Source organism: Heptranchias perlo, chromosome 10 (assembly GCF_035084215.1).
Source record: "Heptranchias perlo isolate sHepPer1 chromosome 10, sHepPer1.hap1, whole genome shotgun sequence".
NCBI lineage: Eukaryota > Metazoa > Chordata > Chondrichthyes > Hexanchiformes > Hexanchidae > Heptranchias > Heptranchias perlo.
The window spans coordinates 15571855-15594007 of record NC_090334.1 but is presented as its reverse complement, the minus strand read 5'-3'; the positions used below and the strand labels follow the sequence as shown (position 1 = coordinate 15594007).

Below are 22153 nucleotides of genomic sequence, written 5' to 3'. Positions count from 1 at the left end.
TATCAGAAAAATAGAACTTGCATTTATATAGTGCATTTCACGACCTCGGGTCGTCCCAAAGCGCTTTACAGCCAATGAAGTACTTTTGAAGTGTAGTCACTGTTGTAACGTAGGAAACATGGCAGCCAATTTGTACACAGCAAGGTCCCACAAACAGCAATGTGATAATTACTAGATCTGGTGAAAGATGAGGGATAAAAGTTGGCCTGGACACCAAGAAGAACTCCCCTGCTCTTCTTCGAAATAGTATCATGGGATCTTTTACTTGAGAGGGCAGACAGGACCTCGGTTTAACGTCTCACCCAAAAGACGTCACTTTCGGCAGTGCAGCACTGGAAGTGTCAGCCGAGATTATGTGCTCAAGTCTCTGGAGTGGGACTTGAACCAGGCGATGAAAACAGGCACACATCACGATGCCAAACCTGCACTTGTATCGGGAAACACTTCACATCAGATGGTGTTGTATCCCAAATCCCATGCTTGTTTGAGAGCAGGAGCTCTGTGTTTGTACACTTACATCAGCTGTCCCTGTCACTGCAACCCTGTGCTTAGAATATCTACATGATACTGTATCCGTGATCCTCACCGTCACAGGGAAGAACATTCCCTCGGAATGCCATCGATTCCTGGTGAGTGATTTTTGTTTCCCCTCCTGCCTACTGATTGACGTTTACCGGGAATATTTGTAATATTTCTTTTCTGCCGCGTGGTTTGAGCAGTGCAATTTCCTTCCTTGTTCGTTGCTTTGAGTTATCGTTTTGATCCACATAATACAGTTTAAGCTATAAACCATCCCCATGTATTTATAACCTGGTTGAACTGCTCCAGCTTCAGCCCTGACACCAGCTGTTGTCTCCCTTCACGCCGAAAGATGTTGGCAGGAGGCGTTATGAGTAAAGGTCGCTAAAATATTCGGCCCTCAGTAAATCCGCACGGCCACAGCCCTCAAAGGGTTAAGAAGTCGGAACCGTGTTGTGGTCCTCAGTCAGGGCGCATTTTTCATAAAGCAGGTGGCTTCCTGGCCCGAAAGACATAACCCCGCCCTCGTAAACAACGAACATCTGTCTCTCTCCCAGCTGTAACTCTCTCACACTCCAGCCGTGGGAACTGGCAAACCCCCTGCCGGTGCTCCTCCTCGCCGCCCAACTCTTTGGCAGACTGCCTGCTGGATCTGTGAGACCGAGCTCTCTCCACCATGACTCTAAAGAACCGCTCTTGTATTCTTTCGGCTGTGGCTCAGTTGGTAGCACTCTGATGTCTGCAGGTAATGGGTTCAAGCCCCTCTCCAGAGATGTAAGCACATGACCTAGGCTGGCACTTAGATGCAATACTGAGGGAGTGATGCACTGTTGGAGTTGCTGTTTTTCAGATAAGATGTTAAACTGAGGCCCCGTTTGCCCCCTCAGGTGGATGTTTTTTTTTAATTCGTTCATGTGATGTGGGCATTGCTGGCAAGGCCAGCATTTATTGCCCATCCCTAATTGCCCTTGAGAAGGTGGTGGTGAGCCGCCTTCTTGAACCGCTGCAGTCCGTGTGGTGAAGGTTCTCCCACAGTGCTGTTAGGAAGGGAGTTCCAGGATTTTGACCCAGCGACAATGAAGGAACGGCGATATATTTCCAAGTCGGGATGGTGTGTGACTTGGAGGGGAACGTGCAGGTGGTGTTGTTCCCATGTGCCTGCTGCTCTTGTCCTTCTAGGTGATAGAGGTCGCGGGTTTGGGAGGTGCTGTTGAAGAAGCCTTGGCGAGTTGCTGCAGTGCATCCTGTGGATGGCATACACTGCAGCCATTGTGCGCTGGTGGTGAAGGGAGTGAATGTTTAAGGTGGTGGATGGGGTGCCAATCAAGCAGGCTGCTTTGTCCTGGATAGTGTCGAGCTTCTTGAGTGTTGTTGGAGCTGCACTCATCCAGGCAAGTGGAGAGTATTCCATCACACTCCTGACTTGTGCCTTGTAGCTGGTGGAAAGGCTTTGGGGAGTCAGGAGGTGAGTCACTCACCGCAGAATACCCAGCCTCTGACCTGCTCTTGTAGCCACAGTATTTATATGGCTGGTCCAGTTAAGTTTCTGGTCAATGGTGACCCCCAGGATGTTGATGGTGGGGGATTTGGCAATGGTATTGCCGTTGAATGTCAAGGGGAGGTGGTTAGACTCTCTCTTGTTGGAGATGGTCATTGCCTGGCACTTGTCTGGCTTGAATGTTACTTGTCACTTATGAGCCCAAGCCTGGATGTTGTCCAGGTCTTGCTGCATGCGGGCTCGGACTGCTTCATTATTTGAGGGGTTGTGAATGGAACTGAACACTGTGCAATCATCAGCGAACATCCCCATTTCTGACCTTATGATGGAGGGAAGGTCATTGATGAAGCAGCTGAAGATGGTTGGGCCTAGGACACTGCCCTGAGGAACTCCTGCAGCAATGCCCAGGGGCTGAGATGATTGGCCTCCAACAACCACTACCATCTTCCTTTGTGCTAGGTATGACTCCAGCCACTGGAGAGTTTTCCCCCTGATTCCCATTGACTTCAATTTTACTGGGGCTCCTTGGTGCCACACTCGGTCAAATGCTGCCTTGATGTCAAGGGCAGTCACTCTCACCTCACCTCTGGAATTCAGCTCTTTTTCCATGTTTGGACCAAGGCTGTAATGAGGTCCGGAGCCGAGTGGTCCTGGCGGAACCCAAACTGAGCATCGGTGAGCAGGTTATTGGTGAGTAAGTGCCGCCTGATAGCACTGTCGACGACACCTTCCATCACTTTGCTGATGATTGAGAGTAGGCTGATGGGGCGATAATCGACTGGATTGGATTTGTCCTGCTTTTTGTGGACTGGACATACCTGGGCAATTTTCCACATTGTCGGTTAGATGCCAGTGTTGTAGCTGTACTGGAACAGCTTGGCTAGAGGCGCAGCTAGTTCTGGAGCACAAGTCTTCAGCACTACAGCCAGGATGTTGTCGGGGCCCATAGCCTTTGCTGTATCCAGTGCACTCAGCCGTTTCTTGATATCACGTGGAATGAATCGAATTGGCTGAAGACTGGCTTCTGTGATGGTGGGGATATTGGGAGGAGGCCGAGATGATCATCCACCCGGCACTTCTGGCTGAAGATGGTTGCAAAGGCTTCAGCCTTGTCTTATGCACTCGTGCTAGACTCTGCCATCATTGAGGATGGGGTTGTTCACAGAGCCTCCTCCTCCCGTTAGTTGTTTAATTGTCCACCACCATTCATGACTGGATGTGGCAGGACTGCAGAGCTTTGATCTGATCCGTTGGTTGTGGAATCGCTTAGCTCTGTCTATAGCATGTTGCTTCCGCTGTTTACAATGCATGTAGTCCTGAGTCGTAGCTTCACCAGATTGGCACCTCATTTTTAGGTACGCCTGGTGCTGCTCCTGGCATGCTCTTCTACACTCCTCATTGAACCAGGGTTGATCCCCTGGTTTGCTGGTAATGATAGAGTGAGGAATATGCCGGGCCATGAGGTTACAGATTGTGCTGCAATACAATTCTGCTGCTGCTGATGGCCCACAGCACCTCATGGATGCCCAGTTTTGAGCTGCTAGATCTGTTCTGAATCTATCCCATTTAGCACAGTGGTAGTGCCACAGAACATGTTGGATTGTATCCTCAGTGCGAAGACGGGACTTCGTCTCCACAAGGACTGTGCAGTGGTCACTCCTACCAATACTGTCATGGACAGATGCATTTGCGACAGGTAGATTGGTGAGGATGAGGTCAAGTAAGTTTTTTCCTCGTTCTGGTTCGCTCACCACCTGCCACAGGCCCAATCTGGCAGCTATGTCCTTCAGGACTCGGCCAGCTCGGTCAGTAGTTGTGCTACCAAGCCGCTTTTGGTGATGGACATTGAAGTCCCCCACCCAGAGTACATTCTATGCCCTTGCTACCCTCAGTGCTTCCTCCAAGAGGTGTTCAACATGGAGGAGGACTGATTCATCAGCTGAGGGAGGGCGGTAGGTGGTAATCAGCAGGAGGTTTCCATGTTTGACCTGATGCCATGAGATTTTATGGGGTGCGGAGTCAATGTTGAGGACTCTCAGGGCCACTCCCTCCTAACTGTATATCACTGTACCGCCACCTCTGGTGGGTCTGTCATGCCAGTGGGACAGGACATACCCAGGGATGGTGATGGAAGAGTCTGGGACGTTGGCTGAAAGGTATGATTCTGTGAGTATGGCTATGTCAGGCTGTTGCTTGACTAGTCTGTGGGACAGCTCTCCCAATTGTTGGCACAAGTCCCCAGATGTTAGTGAGGAGGACTTTGCAGGGTCGACTGAGCTTGGTTTGCCATTGTCGTGTCCGGTGCCTAGTGATCCGTCCGGTTTTATTCTTCTTACAACTTTTTTTAAGCAAGATTTTACAACTGAGTGGCTTGCTAGGCCATTTCAGAGGGCGATTAAGAATCAACCACATTGCTGTGGGTCTGGAGTTACACATAGGCCATACTGGGTAAGAACGGCAGGTTTCCTTCCCTAAAGGGCATTGATGAACCATATGGGTTTTTATGACAATCTGGTAGTTTCATTACTGATACTAGTATTTTAATTCCAGATTTTATTTAATTAATTGAATTTAAATTCCCCAGCTGCCATGGCAGGATTTGAACTCATGACTCCAGATTATTCGTCCAGGCCTCTGGATTACTAGTCCAGTAACATAAACACTATAATACCATACCCATAAAGATCCTGTGGCACTATTTTGAAGAAGAGCAGGGGAGTTCTCCCTGGTGTCCTGGTCAATATTTATCCCTCAACCAATATCACCAAAACAGATTTTCTGGTCTTTAAATAAGAACATAAGAATAATAAAAAATAGCAGGAGTAGGCCATAAGGCCACAAGACCCCCATTCAATAAGATCATGTAAGGAATCTTACAACACCAGGTTATAGTCCAACAGTTTTATTTGAAAATCACAAGCTTTCGGAGCTTACCTCCTTCGTCAGGTGAGTGAGTGAGGGGTTCTAAAAACGCATAGCATATATTAGGCTGGGAGACGATCACAGCAATCAAAGGTGTCGTTGGTGTTCAGACAGGTTAGCCACGGAAAACATTACATCCCAGTATACTGAATACACAATGGGTCAGATTACAAAGACAGAGAGAGAAAGAGACCCGAAAGGCAGAGAGAGAGAGAATGTCCAGTTGTATTAAAAACAGATAACTTTTTTTTCTCCGCTGGTGGGGCTCTGAAAGCTTGTGATTTTCAAATTAAACTGTTGGACTATAACCTGGTGTTGTAAGATTCCTTACATTTGTCCACCCCAGTCCATCACCGGCATCTCCACAATTAGATCATGGTTGACCTTTGACCTCAACTCCATTTTCCCACCCAATCCCCATACACCTTGATTCCCTTAGTGTCCAAAAATCTATCGATCTCAATCTTGAATATACTCAACGACTGAGCATCCAAAGTCCTCTGGGGTAGAGAATTCCAAAGATTCACAACAGTGAAGAAAGTTTTCCTCATGTCAGCCCTAAATGGCTGACCTCTTATCTTGAGACTATGACCCCTAGTTCTAGACTCTCCAGCCAGGGAAAACAGCCTCTCAGCATCTACCCTGTCAAGCCCTCTAAGAATTTTACACGTTTCAATGAGATCACCCCTCATTCTTCCAAACTCCAGAGAATATTGGCCCATTTTACTCAATCTCTCCTCAAAGGACAACCTTCTCATCCCAGGAATCAATCTAGTGAACCTCTGTTGCACTGCCTCTAAGGCAAATATATCCTTCCTTAGGTAAGGAAACCAAAACTGTACACAGTACTCCAGGTGTGGTCTCACCAGAGCCCTGTACAATTGTAGTAAGACTTCCTTACTCTTATACTCCAACCCCCTTACAATAAAGGCTAACATACCATTTGCCTTCCTAATTGCTTGCTGTACCTGCATGTTAACTTTCTGTGATTTGCGTACAAGGACACCCAAATCCCTCTGAATACCAACATTTCTTAATTATTCTGCTTTTCTATTCTTCCTACTAAAGTAGATAATTTCACATTTCCCCATGTTACACTCCATCTTCCACCTTCTTGCCCACTCACTTAACCTGTCTGTATCCCTTTGCAGCCTCTTTGCGTCCTCGTCACAGCTTACTTTCCCATCTAGCTTTGTATCGTCAGCAAACTTTGACGCCTTACACTCGGTCCCCTCATCTAAGTCATTAATATAGATGGTAAACAGCTGAGGCCCAAGCACTGATCCTTTCGGCACCCCACTAGTTACAACCTGCCAACCCGAAAATGACCCATTTATTCCTACTCTCTGTTTTCTATCCATTAACCAATCCTCAATCCACGTTAATATATTAACCCCAACCCCATGAGCCCTAATCTTGTGCAACAACCTCTTGTGTGGCACCTTATCGAATGCCTTTTGGGAATGTCTTATTTTTCTCTTTCTCTCTCTTTCGTTATTTCTCTCTCTTTCTCTCTCTCTCATTCTTTCTTTCTCACTTCCATCTCTCGAGAGAAGGCTCCTGTGGCCCGGGAAGAAAGGCAGGTAGACCCCAGGGTTTGGACCTCCCCATTGGCTGTCGACAGAGAGGGGATCCCCCACCCCACCTGTCTGCTACTGCATGGAATGACCCAGCAAACAACATCACTCAGCTTAAGGTCTTAGAACTGGCTCATCCTAATCCAGCCCAGCAAGTGTGCACAGCCCTCCCCTCGTCATAATAAAGAGTGCGAAAGGGCCTTTCAATTTATGTGGGTGGTATGATTATATGGTGACACGATGGTAGTGTTATAACAGTTGGGTTCAAGCAGAGTAAGGAGTAACATAGCTTGTGTTTGCAGTGTGTAAGTAGCAGGATTGTGTGTGCGTAAAGTGGAGAGGTTATAGAGATTGAGTCTTTATAAAGACAAGGGTCTATATCGTGGTAGGGTTAACAGAGATTGAGTTTAAGGTGTGCAAAGAGCAGAATCTACAGCTTTGGTTTACGGTGTTTATGGAGGAATAGTTCTATAGGTTGGGTTACCATGTGTAGAATGGCAGAGTTCTATAGGTTGAGGTTACAGTGTGTAAGATGACAAGAATGCTATAGGTTCGGTTACCCTGTATAAGATGGCAGAATTCTACAGGTTGGGTTTACAGTTTGTCCGGTGGCAGGTTTGTGTTTAAGTGTGTTGGAGTCAGGACTAGCTGTGATTGCAAGTTAGTTGTTTTGTATATAACAGTATTGGATCACCCCTGACACACACACACACGGAATAAAATGCAATCTGGGTTGCAGTGGCCCGTGCAAATCCATTCAGCACACTGCAGTGTTACTGGCAAGAAAACCAGAGACCAAATGGGGAAAACAAGGCTTCAGTCATCACATGTTGTATTGACGCCAGTTCTGCTGTACCCATAACGCCTAAGGAATGTAAATGAGGTCTTTAAGCCAAGTGGTTCCTTCTTTGCAGCAGAGGAATACTGTAGAAAGATCTGATAGGAAGACAAACACAGAGCTGACCCTTGTCACAAAGCAAAGCCATAACCTGGTAACTCCCATCCTTCATTGGACACTGGCTATTTGGGGAAGGGCTGGGGAGGATTATCACTCAATGATGTAAGAACAAAGGAGGATATACGTAAGAAGAAAAGGCCATTGAGAATATCAAGCCTGGCTCGCTTCCCGATGTATTTAGCTTACTGAGAGAGTTGACTAATCACAAATAAGCTTTGGAGAATCGTCAAGCCCTCGCCCAGAAAAAGACTTGGGGAGAACTCAAATTTATCATTTCCTGTTTTACTTTAGCAAAGATATGTGCCGGGAATCTCTGCTGTAACTTTGCCGGAAGGGCAATGGAAATCCTGTTTCCAGTGGAGTTACGGCAGTGGAGCGGGAGCAGCTCCGAGGAAATTCCCGGCGTTGGCGTTGAATGGTGAACAATTATTTGGCGGATGTCTCTAGGATTGGAGAAGGACTGAGCACCAGGAGCCAAGAGTGTAATTGAAAAGGCCAACTTCAAGGAAATGATGGAAGAACTTAAGCAAGTTGCAATGGGCTTGTTCAGAAGCACTGAAGTGGAGGACATGTGGAACACCTTTGAGGGCACAATGCTGAGCATACATATATACCTAGGATTAACAAGTGTAGACTAAGCAGGTGTGACCCCAAATGGATTAACAAATTAGGCCAGTAATTTAAATAAGGAGGAAAGATTACATCTACTAATCATGCAGAGGAGAAGCTGAGGTGATCCACTGGGACGAACATACATGTCGAAAGGATGGTCAAGAGAGCAAAGAAATACCTGGAAAATCATACTAGTAAGAAATTCTTCAGTATTATAGGGACATAGGAATTACTAAATGAGAAAAGACCAAGGACCATCTAGTTGGCCTTCGCATGATACAATGATAATGGAGTTGTTGGCTAATCATAGCAATCAATCTCTATCAATTAGTCTACAACAGACCCAGACATGAGGCGAGGAAACCCGCAGTGGTGGAGAGCTTTGGGAACCATAGGTCCAAAGTCACCTGTTCCTCCCAAGCCTGTGACACTTGCTACACGTCATGTCTCAAATTACTCATATACTGTATCCCAAAATATTATTTTCTGTAAGAAATGAGCTGTGAGGAGGATGATAAGTTAGAAGGAGGCTATGTGGGTTGAACTGAAGAACAAAAAAGGGGCAGTCACACCGCTGGAAGTGTACTATAGACCTCCGAACAATCAGTGGGAGATAGAAGAGCAAATATGTAGGCAAATTTCTGAGAAGTGCAAAAACAATAGTGCAGTAATAGTAGGGGATTTCAACCAACCTATTATTAGCTGGGATAAAATCAGTGTAAAAGGTGTACAGGGCGCAGAATTCTTAAATTGCATTCAGGAGAACTTTTTTAGCTAGTACATAGCAAGCCCAACAAGAGAGGGTGCAGTTCTGGATTTAGTTTTAGGGAATGAAGCTGGGCAGCTGGAAGGAGTATCACTGGGAGAGCTTTTTGGTGGTAGTGATCATAATTCAGTTTGATTTAGGGTAGTTATGGAAAAGGACAACGATAGAATAGGAATAAAAGTTCTCAATTGGGGAAAGGCCAATTTTACGAAGCTGAGATGTGATTTGGCAAAAGTGGACTAGAAGTAGCTACTTGAAGGTAAATCAGTGTCAGAACAGTGTGAGGCATTCAAGGGGGAGGTTCAAGGGATTCAGAGTAAACATGTTCCCACAAAGAAAAAGAGTGGCACTCCCAAATCTAGAGCCCCCTGGATGTCAAGGAGCATACAGGGTAGGACAAAGCAAAAAAAAGGGAAGTTTATGTCAGACACCGAGAGCTCAATACTGCCGAAAACCTAGAGGAGTATAGAAAGTGCAGGGGTGAAATTAAAAAGGAAATTCGGAAAGCAAAGAGAGGGCATGAAAAGATATTGGCAAATAAAATCAAGGAAAACCCAAAGATGTTTTATAAATACATAAAGAGCAAGAGGATAACTAAGGAAAGATTTGGGCCTATTAGAGACCAAAGAGGTAACCTGTGTGTGCTGGTGGAAGATGTGGGTATGGTTGTCAATGAATACTGTGTGTCTGTCTTCACAAAAGAGGGGGACGATGCAGAGATTGTAGTTAAGGAGGAAGAATGTGAAATATTGGATGGAATAAACATAGTGAGAGAGGAAGTATTAAGGGGATTAGCATCTGTGAAAGTAGATAAATCACCAGGCCCGGATGAAATGTATCCCAGGCTGTCAAGTGAAGCAAGGGAGGAGATAGCGGAGGCTCTGACCATCATTTTCCAATCCTCCCTGGCCACAGGTTTGGTTCTGGAGGATTGCTAATATTGTACCATTGTTTAAAAAGGGAGAAAGGGATATACCGTGTAAGTACAGGCCAGTCAGCCTAACCTCAGTAGTGGGCAAATTATTGGAAAAAATTCTAAGGGACAGTATTAATCGTCATTTAGAAAGGCACGGATTAATCAGGGATAGTCAGCATGGATTTGTTACGGGAAGGTTGTGTCTGACCAACCTGATTGAATTTTTTGAGGAGGTAACAAGGAGGATCGATGAGGGTAGCGCGTTTGATGTAGTCTACATGGATTTTAGCAAGGCTTTTGACATGGTCCCATATGGCAGGCTGGTGAGAAAAGTTAAAGCCCATGGGATCCAAGGGAAAGTGGCAAGTTGGATCCAGAATTGGCTCAGTGGGAGGAAACAAAGTGTAATGGTCGACGGGTGTTTTTGTGACTGGAAGGCTGTTACCAGTGGGGTTCCACAGGGCTCAGTACTAGGTCCATTGCTTTTTGTAGTATATCTCAATGATTTAGACTTAAATGTAGGGAGCATGATTAAGAAGTTTGCAGATGATACAAAAGTTGGCCATGTGTTTGATAGTGAGGAGGAAAGCTGTAGATTGCAGGAAGATATCAATGGACTGGTCAGGTGGGCAGAAAAGTGGCAAATGGAATTAATTTCAGAGAAGTGTGAGGTAATGCATTTGGGGAGGGCAAACAAGTCAAGGGAATACACAATAAATGGTAGGATGCTGAGAAGTGTAGAGGAACAGAGGGACCTTGGAGTGCATGTCCACAGATCCCTGAAGGTAGCAGGACAGGTAGATAAGGTGGTTAGGAAGGCATATGGGATACTTTCCTTTATTAGCCGAGGCATAGAATATAAGAGCAGGAGGTTTTGCTAGAACTGTATAAAACACTATTTAGGCCACAGCTAGAGTACTGCGTACAGTTCTGGTCACCACTTTACAGGAAAGATGTGATTGTACTCGAAAGGGTACAGAGGAGATTTACGAGGAAGGTGCCAGGGCTGGAGAATTTTAGCTATGAGGAAAGATTGGATAGACTGGGGTTGTTTTCTTTGGAACAGAGGAGGCTGAGGGGAGATTTAATTGAGGTGTATAAAATTATAAGGGGCCTAGATGGAGTGGATAGGAAGGATGTATTCCCCTTAACAGAGAGGTCAAAAACCAGGGGGCATAGATTTAAAGTAATTGGTAGAAGGATCAGAGGGGAGCTGAGGAGAAATGTTTTCACCCAGAGGGTGGTGGGGGTCTGGAACTCACTGCCTGAAAGGGTGGTAGAGGCAGAAACCCTCAACTCATTTAAAAAGTATTTGGATGTGCACCTGAAGTGCCGGAACCTCAAGGCTACGGACCAAGTGCTGGAAAGTGGGATTAGGCTGGATAGCTCTTTTTCGGCTGGCATGTACACGATGGGCCAAATGGCCTCCTTCTGTGCCGTAAATTTCTATGATACAGTAAAATCTACCCAATTTGCATTTGAATGAATCAATACAATCTGCTTCCACCATCTCCCTAGGGAGCCTGTTCCATAGATTGACCACTCGCTCACTGAAATATTGTTTCTGCAGGTTAGTTTTGAATTTACCCCCCTTCAAGCGCAGGCCGTGTCCTCTGGTTCTACTGTTCTGGACAAGGTGCAATAGCTTGCCATGGTCGACGTTATCTAATCCCTTTAGGAACTTGTAAACAATTTTACAACACCAAGTTATAGTCCAGCAATTTTATTTTAAATTCACAAGCTTTCGGAGATTTTCTCCTTCCTCAGGCAAATGTTTCAAGAGCTCCTTGAAGCCTACGCATTTATACATATAGAACAATACATGGTGTTTACAGACTGCCCCTGCAACTGCCCGTTGCCAAGGCAATCACCGTGTTGTAAAATTGTTTACAATTGTCAACCCCAGTCCATCACCGGCATCTCCACATCATGACTACCCTTTAGGAACCAATAAGAAGGCAGTCAGAGAGATAGGGGAGAAGCGTAAAAAATACTAAAAGGGCTGAAACTGAGGATAAGCAGAATATAGTTGTAATAAATAATTACTTCCTCCAAGTATTCACTAGGAAAGTCACAAGCAACATGCCCTATAGAGCAAAAGCCCAAGCAGAATTAAGCACTTTGATATAAATGAGATGGAAGTCCAGGAGATGCTGAAAGTAAACCCCCAGAGTGGATGATACCTATTCTCAAGCACAAAGAGAAATAAGGAATGAGGTTTAAGAGGTGCTTAGTCATTACGAAGGAGTCATTGAACACTGGGCAAGTCTCGGTAGATACGAAACGGACTTACACAGTGCTCATTTTCCAAAAGGGGGACAAAATAGGCACAGGCAATTACAGACCCATTTATCAATCAGTATATTAAATAAAATAATGGAATTGATTAAATGGCACAGTAATAACCTAGTAAATAGTCAACATGGATTCAGAAGGGGAAGATCTTGTCTGACCAAACTCCTTGACACCCAAATGGACTGGGTGCCAAGGGGTTCTGTAAAGGCCTAAACCATACAAATAGCATATACAGAGGTAGAACCAACAAATCCAGTGCAGCAGTTCATTGTGAAAAACAGGTGAGGACACCAGATCATAAAGGTCACACCTCACATCTTTCACCTCTGAGTCAGAAGGTCGTGGGTTCAAGCCCCACTCCAGAGACCTGAGCACATAATCCAGGCTGACACTTCAGTGCAGTACTGAGGGAGTGCCGTCTTTCAGATGAGACATTGAACCGAGGCCCCGTCTGCCCTCAAAGGTGGACATAAAAGATCCCACGGCACTATTGCGGAGAAGAGCATGGGAGTTCTCCCCGGTGTCCTGGGCCAATATTTATCCCTCAACCAACATCACTAATCTGGTCATTATCACAGTGCTGTTTGTGGGATCTTGCTGTGCACAAATTGGTAGCTGCGGTTCCTACATTACAACAGTGACTACACTTCAAAAGTACTTCATTGGCTGTAAAGTGCATTGGGACGTCCTGAGGTCGTGAAAGGTGCTATATAAATGCAAGTCTTCCAAAAACTGCCCTAAAACGGCAACACTAGCGGTGGAGCCATTGGTGGTCAAGACATCCCCCACTCATTTTGTGGTCGGCCAATGTAGCTTTGGAGGACCCGCCTCCATTTCCCTCCTAGGAACCTCAGTTTTCGGACTCCAGGTTCGGTTTCCAGGTCTGTGCGGGCCGGATAAGTTGGCATTCCGTGGTTCCCAGCTCAGTCCCCTTCCTCCCAAGTCAACCAAACCTTGCTCCACCACTGGGCAACACTGAGTCCGTCGTGAAACTTAACCTTATGCATTAAATGATCGGGTTAACAATCCACCTGTTTACCACTGGGTCAAACTGAAAGTAATACAGGATGCCCACCTTAAAGAGGTGGGGGGGGGGGGGTGGTGGTAGAATTTCCATGGAGCTTTGGGGCGTCCTGAGGTCATGCGAGGCTCTGTATAAATGCAAGGCATTTCTTCAAGAGAAATAAAAAAACTACCAATTGCTGCCTTCTGATTTGTTTTCTCCCTTTCTCCTGCCACTGCTCCCATTATCTCAGAACAGTGTCCTTGGATTTGTAAAACACTAGAGATCTCGCTTAGCTAGTGAACATCACACAGCTATAGACGTCACAGAAGGAGGGAGTGACCAGCAATGTTACACAATCCCATACCGTGAGGGAGCTGCATTTAACCCTCCCCCCCACAGATCTCCAACACTTGAAGGAGGATCTTTGTTGTACCTCACCCTTCCTAATAAAAGATTGAATTGAAGTGGCTCCTTTTTGGAGAATGAGGGACAGTCTCCTGCTCTTTAGGAAGTGGTAATACTTGCAAACACACTTAAACAGGCCTTGACTGGACGAGCCTGGGCCCTGAAGCACCAATTAGCTTGTATTTAATGAGCTGAGGGGGGGTTTCCATGGGACACCTGGCTCCCAGCTGCCTCCAATCTCAAGACATTCCTCCGAGGGTTCGTCATCGCTCCCAAACACTTTTAAAATCCTTCAATTTGTAACGGCCAGGATTTTGGAATCTTATCTGAAATGAGGTTCCCTCACGCCAGGGTCAGTTTGAAAGCAAGATTTGGGTGTGTATACATCCAGTAATCTAGTTGCCTGGTTACCACAGATGTGCAGGAGAATGACTTGTTGACGACGCTGATTTTGCTCAAATAAAGGCAAATGGTTATTCGGGATAAAAGGGAGAACAGAATCAAACTGACGGTAGTCAGTGGAGAATTTGGTACAGTATGATGATACAAAGATAGGTGGAAAAGCAAGTTGCGATGAGGACACAAAGTGTCTGCAAAGGGATATTGACAGATTAAGCGAATGGGCAAAAATTTGGCAGATGGAATATAATGTGGGAAAATGTGAAGTCATCCACTTTGGGAGGAAAAATAAAAAAGCAAAATATTATTTGAATGGAGAAATACTACAAAATGCTGCGGTACAGAGGGATCTGGGTGTCCTCGTACATAAAACACAAAAAGTCAACATACAGGTGCAGCAGGTAATCCGGAAGGCAAATGGGATATTGGCCTCTATTTCCAGGGGGATGGAGTATAAAAGCAGGGAAGTCATGCTACAACTGTACAAGGTGCTGGTGAGACCACACCTGGAGTACTGCGTACAGTTCTGGTGTCCTTATTTAAGGAAGGATATACTTGTATTGGAGGCAGTTCAGAGAAGGTTCACTAGGTTGATTCCGGGTATGGAAGGATTGTCTTATGAGGAAAGATTGAACAGGTTGGGTCTATACTTATTGGAGTTTAGAAGAATGAGAGGAAATCTTATTGAAACATATAAGATTCTGAGGGGACTCAAAAGAGTAGATGCTGAGAGGATGTTACCCCTCAAGGGGGAATCTAAAACTAGGGAGCATAGTCTCAGAATAAGGGGTCATCCATTTAAGACGGAAATGAGGAGGAATTTCTTCTCCCAGAGGGTTGATGTAAGGAATCTTACAACACCAGGTTATAGTCCAACAGTTTTATTTGAAAATCACAAGCTTTCGGAGGCTTTCTCCTTCGTCAGGTGAGTGTGGAATTCCTTGAAGGTTACCGCATATATAGTCAGAGAACAATGCCTGTTGATTACAGATAATCTTTCCAACTGCCCGTTGTCAAGGCAGTCAGACAGAGAGAGAGTACATACAGGACTACTGAATATACAAACGGTCCGAACCCAAAGACAGAGAGAGAGAGAGAGAAACATCCGAAAGGAAGAGAAAGAGAGAGAATGACCAGTTGTATTAAAAACAGATAACTCTTTTTTCGCTGGTGGGGTTACTTGTAGCGTGACATGAACCCAAGATCCCGGTTGAGGCCGTCCTCATGGGTGCGGAACTTGGCTATCAATTTCTGCTCGACGATTTTGCGTTGTCGTGTGTCTCGAAGGCCGCCTTGGAGAACGCTTACCCAAAGATCGGTGGCTGAATGTCCTTGACTGCTGAAGTGTTCCCCGACTGGGAGGGAACCCTCCTGTCTGGCGATTGTTGCGGGGTGTCCGTTCATCCGTTGTCGCAGTGTCTGCATGATCTCGCCTATGTACCATCCCACGTACTCCCCGCGTGGGAGACTTCTACTGCCTCCCAAAGATACACAAAGCCAACACACCCGGACGTCCTATCGTATCAGGCAACGGAACCCTGTGTGAGAACCTCTCTGGATACATCGAGGGCATCCTGAAACCCATTGTACAGGGAACCCCCAGCTTCTGTCGCGACACTACAGACTTCCTACAAAAACTCAGCACCCACGGACCAGTTGAACCAGGAACACTTCTCACCACAATGGACGTCTCAGCACTCTACACCAGTATCCCCCACGATGACGGCATCGCTGCAACAGCATCAATACTCAACACCAACAACAGCCAATCTCCAGACGCCATCCTACAACTCATCCGCTTCATCCTGGATCACAATGTCTTCACCTTCGATAACCAGTTCTTTACCCAAACACACGGAACAGCCATGGGGACCAAATTCGCACCCCAATACGCCAACATTTTCATGCACAAGTTCGAGCACGACTTCTTCACTGCACAGGACCTCCAACCAACGCTATACACCAGATACATCGACGACATTTTCTTCCTTTGGACCCACGGCGAAGAATCACTGAAGAGATTACACGATAACATCAACAAGTTCCATCCCACCATCAAGCTCACCATGGACTACTCCTCAGAATCGGTTTCTTTCTTGGACACACGGATCTCCATCAAAGACGGGCACCTCAGCACCTCACTCTACCGCAAGCCCACGGACAACCTCACAATGCTCCACTTTTCCAGCTTCCACCCTAACCACGTCAAAGAGGCCATCCCCTATGGACAGGCCATGCGAATACACAGGATCTGCTCAGACGAGGAGGAACGCGATGGACACCTACAGACGCTGAAAGACGCCCTCGCAAGAACGGGATATGACGCTCGACTCGTCGATCGACAGTTCCGTCGGGCCACAGCGAAAAATCGCATAGACCTCCTCAGAAGACAAACACGGGACACAACCAACAGAGTACCCTTCGTCGTCCAGTACTTCCCCGGAGCGGAGAAACTAGGCCATGTTCTCCGCAGCCTTCAACATGTCATCGATGACGACGAACACCTCGCTAAGGCCATCCCCATGCCTCCACTACTCGCCTTCAAACAGCAAATTACCCAGCTTTCAGGAGAACAGCGTCCACGACACCACACAACCCTGCCACGGCAACCTCTGCAAGACGCCAGATCATCGACACAGATACCACCATCACACGAGAGGACACCACCCACCAGGTACATGGTTCATACTCCTGTGACTCGGCCAACGTTGTCTACCTCATATGTTGCAGGAAAGGATGCCCCGGAGCATGGTACATTGGCGAGACCATGCAGACACTGCGACAACGGATGAACGGACACCGCACAACAATCGCCAGACAGGAGGGTTCCCTCCCAGTCGGGGAACACTTCAGCAGTCAAGGACATTCAGCCACCGATCTTCGGGTAAGCGTCCTCCAAGGCGGCCTTCGAGACACATGACAACGCAAAATCGTCGAGCAGAAATTGATAGCCAAGTTCCGCACCCATGAGGACGGCCTCAACCGGGATCTTGGGTTCATGTCACGCTACACGTAACCCCACCAGCGAAAAAAGAGTTATCTGTTTTTAATACAACTGGTCATTCTCTCTCTTTCTTTTCCTTTCGGATGTTTCTCTCTCTCTCTCTCTCTCTGTCTTTGGGTTCGGACCGTTTGTATATTCAGTAGTCCTGTATGTACTCTCTCTCTGTCTGATTGCCTTGATGTGGAGATGCCGGTGATGGACTGGGGTTGACAATTGTAAACAATTTTAGAACACCAAGTTATAGTCCAGCAATTTTATTTTAAATTCACAAGCTTTCGGAGGCTTCCTCCTTCGTCAGGTAAATGATTGCCTTGACAACGGACAGTTGGAAAGATTATCTGTAATCACCAGGCATTGTTCTCTGACTATATATGCGGTAACCTTCAAGGAATTCCACACTCACCTGACGAAGGAGAAAGCCTCCGAAAGCTTGTGATTTTCAAATAAAACTGTTGGACTGTAACCTGGTGTTGTAAGATTCCTTACATTTGTCCACCCCAGTCCATCACCAGCATCTCCACATCTTTCCAGAGGGTTGGGAATCTTTGGAATTCTTTACCCCAAAAAGCTGTGGAGGCTGAGTCATTGAATACATTCAAGGCTGAGTTAGACAAATTTTTGATCAACAAGGGAGTCAAAGGATATGGGGAAAGGGCGGGAAAGTGGAATTGAGGTAAAAATCAGATCAGCCAGGATCACATTAAATGACGGAGCAGGCTCGAGGGGCCGAATGACCTACTCCTGCTCCTATCTCTTATCGTCTTATGGTCTAATGGGTCAGTCAAGAGTGGAGCATGTTGCATGTAGGATAACGCAAAGGCTGGAGTGTGTTGTACGTGGTAAAACACAGGCTGGAGTGTGTTGAACACAAGGTAACACATAGGCTGGAGTGTGTTGTACATGGGATAACACAGAAAAGAAATGCAGTACACACAGGATACACAAAGGTTGGAAAGTATCATCTACAGGATAATACACAGACTAGAAGTAAGGTACTCACAGGATTACACACAGGCTGGAGAGTATTATACACAGGATAATACACAGACAAGAAGTGCATTACGGACCGAAGGGATATATAACATACAGGCTAGAATGTGTTGCACACAAAACAAAGCACAGGGTGGGAGTGTAATATATGTTATATAGCATAAACTCGGTATCTCTGAATACAGTGACCCTGTACAGTTACACAGTGAGTAATCCTTACCCTGAATAAACAGTGACTCTGTACAAATACACAGTGATTAACTCTCACCCCGCTGAATGAACAGTAACTCTGTACAGTTACACAGTGAGTAACCCGTACCCTGCTGAATAAACAATGACTCTACAGTTACACAATGATTAACCCTTACCCTGCTGAATAAACAGTGACTCTACATTAACACAATGATTAATCCTTACCCTGCTGAATAAACAGTGACTCTACAGTTACACAATGATTAACCCTTACCCTGCTGAATAAACAGTGACTCTACATTAACACAATGATTAACCCTTACCCTGCTGAATAAACAGTGACTGTACAGTTATACAGTGATTAACCCTTACCCTGCTGAATAAACAGTGACTCTACAGTTATACAGTGATTAATCCTTACCCTGCTGAATAAACAGTGACTCTACAGTTACACAATCATTAACCCGTACCCTGCTGAATAAACAGTGACTCTACAGTTACACAATCATTAACCCTTACCCTGCTGAATAAACAGTGACTGTACAGTTATACAGTGATTAATCCTTACCCTGCTGAATAAACAGGAAATCTATACAATTACATACATGCTTTTATTTGAGGAATAAACAGGAACTCCTTAGAATTGATATAAAAATGGCTATCACACTGATGATGGACCTCATGCCCCGTATTGAAACTCTGGAATTTCACCCACAGGAGAATAGGGAGTGTCCGGCCAGTTACAGGTCTCCTCTTCCTGGGGAACCCCACTTCTGATTTTGACATACTCTGGTAAGAAAGAAGAAAAAGAAAGAAAGAACTCCCAATTCTGTAGCGCCTTTCACAACCTCTGCATGTTCCAAAGTGCTTTACAGCCAAAGAAGTACTTTTGAAGTATAGTCACTGTTGTACTGTAGGAAACGCTATAGCAAGGTTCCACAAACAGCAATGAGATAATGACCAAATAATCTCTTTTAGGTGTTGATGGAGGGATAAATATTGGCCAGGAGATCAGGGAGAACTCCCCTGCTCCTCCTCAAAATAGTGCCGTGGGATCCTTTACGTCCACTTGAGAGGGCAGACGGGGCCTGAGTTGAACATCTCATCAGAAAGACAGAAGCCGTGAACAGGGGGAATTGCAGGTTATTTGGACAGTATGACTACCCTTTTAACCTTTGGCCCTTTTCCCCCACAGGAATGGAGCGAGAAGCTTGCCCGACTGGCACAGCGGCGGGTGGGCAGTTGCCACAGAAGTCATCAGGACCACTGGGCTCAGATGGCAGAGGAGGAAGAGCTCGGCTGGAATTATCACTCCTCGCTGGAAGGGAGGGTGTCTGTCTCTGCAGTCATTGACCTGTGGTTTCGGGAGGCTCAGAACTATCACTACCACACGGGGCAGTGCAAGTACAACGCCTCCTGCCAGCATTATACTCAGGTTTGTGCCCATAAAGTGTGCAAACCGCCTCCATTCACAGAGGAACACGAGTTCTACCTCTCGGACAATGATTTAATGTCTGTCCTGGAACAATTGACGGACGTTTGGAATCTCTGCTCCTTGTCACGCTGACTAGTACATGGCGATGCCACCTAACTTGTTTTGTGCTGACTGTGCTTTTATATACCATTACGCCCCGTCCTGTGCTAATCACTATACTGTGCTAAGGCCTGTGCTGCCCTGTGCCCTACCCTGCATCCTGCCCTGTGCTGCATCCTGTCCTGTCCTTTGCTATTCTCTGCCCTGTGCTATTCTCTGCCTGTGTCCTGCCTTGTGCCCTTTGCCCTGCCCTGTGCCCTACCCTGTGCCCTGCCCTGTAGTACACCCTGTGCCCTGTGCCCTGCCCTGTAGTACACCCTGTGCCCTGTGCCCTGCCCTGTAGTACACCCTGTGCCCTGTGCCCTGCCCTGTAGTACACACTCCCCTTTGCCCTGCCCTGTGCCCTGCTCTGTAGTACACCCTGTGCCCTTTGCCCTGCCCTGTGCCCTGCCCTGTAGTACACACTCTGCCCTTTGCCCTGCCCTGTAGTACACCCTGTGCCCTGCCCTATAGTACACCCTGTGCCCTTTGCCCTGCCCTGTAGTACACACTCTGCCCTTTGCCCTGCCCTGTAGTACACCCTGTGCCCTTTGCCCTGCCCTGTAGTACACCCTGTGCCCTGCCCTGTAGTACACCCTGTGCCCTGCCCTGTAGTACACCCTGTGCCCTGCCCTGTAGTACACCCTGTGCCCTTTGCCCTGCCCTGTGCCCTGCCCTGTAATACACCCTGTGCCCTGCCCTGTAGTACACCCTGTGCCCTTTGCCCTGCCCTGTAGTACACACTCTGCCCTTTGCCCTGCCCTGTAGTACACCCTGTGCCCTTTGCCCTGCCCTGTAGTACACCCTGTGCCCTGCCCTGTAGTACACCCTGTGCCCTGCCCTGTAGTACACCCTGTGCCCTGCCCTGTAGTACACCCTGTGCCCTGTGCCCTGCCCTGTAGTACACCCTGTGCCCTGCCCTGTAGTACACCCTGTGCCCTGTGCCCTGCCCTGTAGTACACCCTGTGCCCTTTGTCCTGCCCTGTGCTATGTCTTGTCTCTGAGGGTCACTCAATCCCTGCTACAGCTGGCTTTCTAGGGTCCAGCAGGTATGGGAAAAGGGAAAGAATGAACCCTAATGTCCTTGTGTTTATTTTACAGCTTGTCTGGGCTACCTCGAGCAAGGTTGGATGTGGGAAACACACTTGTTTTCAGAACGGAGAATGGACGGAGATTGTTATCTGTGTCTATTCCCCAGGGTAAGACTCCATTAATGATAGGGTTGCCAACTCTAGTTGGACATATTCCTGGAGGTGTCATCACATGACTTCTGCCTCCAATGGCCCCGACCCCCCACTCACGGTGTCCCGCCTTCCCACGGCCAATCGGAAAGTGAACAGACTCTTCGTTACCTGATTGGATGATTCTTGACTGACAGTCAAACAACCTTTTTTCCCATCTCCAATATTTTTATAACTAATAAATAAAAGTCTTCCAAGATTTTTTTTTTAGAAAACATTTTTTTTTATTACCCCAATGATTTTTCTCCCGGGTTCTGCTCGCAGCAGTGTTCTGGAAATTAATCTTTAATTCCTGGAGACTCCAGAGCAATCTTGGATGGTTGGAAACCCTAGTTAACGAGTGCAGTAAAACCCTTCCCTGTGTCCGTGCCCACACCCTACCTCCCGTTTAGTTCTCCACCTTTTTGCTGGGTATCCAGTTTTGTCCACCCTCTGAAGTGTTTATTTTTATTGTGTGGAGTTGTTGAAGGTGTCAGCCGTGGTTCAGTGGGCAACACTCTCACCTCTTGAGTCAGGAGGTCGTGGGTTCTCCACTCAGAGACTTGAGCACAAAATCTGGAAAGGCTGAAAATGGAACCTTAGCATGAGTGGCTACTGCTCCCCCCCCACAGTGGTACACATGAGTTGGTGCAAGTGCAGCAATCCTTGCATTGTGCACCAGGTCACTACCCACAATTGAACGAGCCACCAGTCTTGGTATGCGAATGTAACAGACCATAATTTCACGAAATTAGCTTCCGCGAAGCATGTTGCTTTCTGTTCATTCTTGACGTTGCTTGTTGGAGAGCCCTAAAGACAGACACAGCTCACACTGGTTAGGTTTGAAGTTCCTTACAGCGAGGAAAACAATATTGGGCAATTAAATAAGGAGACTAAAGCTGTACACAGTACTCCAGGTGAGGTCTCACCAAAGCCCTGTACAATTGTAGTAAGACTTCCCTACTCTTGTACTCCAACCCCCTTACAATAAAAACCAACATTCCATTTGCCTTCCTAATTGCTTGCTGTACCTGCATGCTAACTTTCTGTGTTTTGTGTACAAGGACACCCAAATCTCTCTGAACACCAACATTTAATAGTTTCTCACCATTTAAAAAGTATTCTGAAATGTAGTAAATAGTGTAGACAGGAGCATAAAATTACAAAGACATTGATAGATTAAGCGAGTGGGCAAAACTGTGGCAGATGGATTTCAACGCAGGTAAGTGTGAGGTCATCCATTTTGGACCAAAAAAGGATAGATTGGGGTATTTTTTAAATGGTGAAAAACTAAGAGCAGT

At 46.5% G+C, this 22153-nt stretch overlaps 1 protein-coding gene across 3 annotated transcripts in view; it reads left to right on the top strand.

Moving 5' to 3' along the window:
- Positions 1 to 22153, top strand: part of LOC137326300 (C-type lectin domain family 18 member A-like) — a 76486-nt gene that overhangs the window by 18220 nt on the left and 36113 nt on the right. For all 3 annotated transcript variants that reach the window (XM_067991251.1, XM_067991250.1, XM_067991252.1), the window contains exons 3-4: positions 19255 to 19494; positions 20734 to 20831. In XM_067991251.1, the coding sequence (XP_067847352.1) occupies positions 19255 to 19494; positions 20734 to 20831 (338 nt within the window). The remainder of the gene's footprint in view (positions 1 to 19254; positions 19495 to 20733; positions 20832 to 22153) is intronic.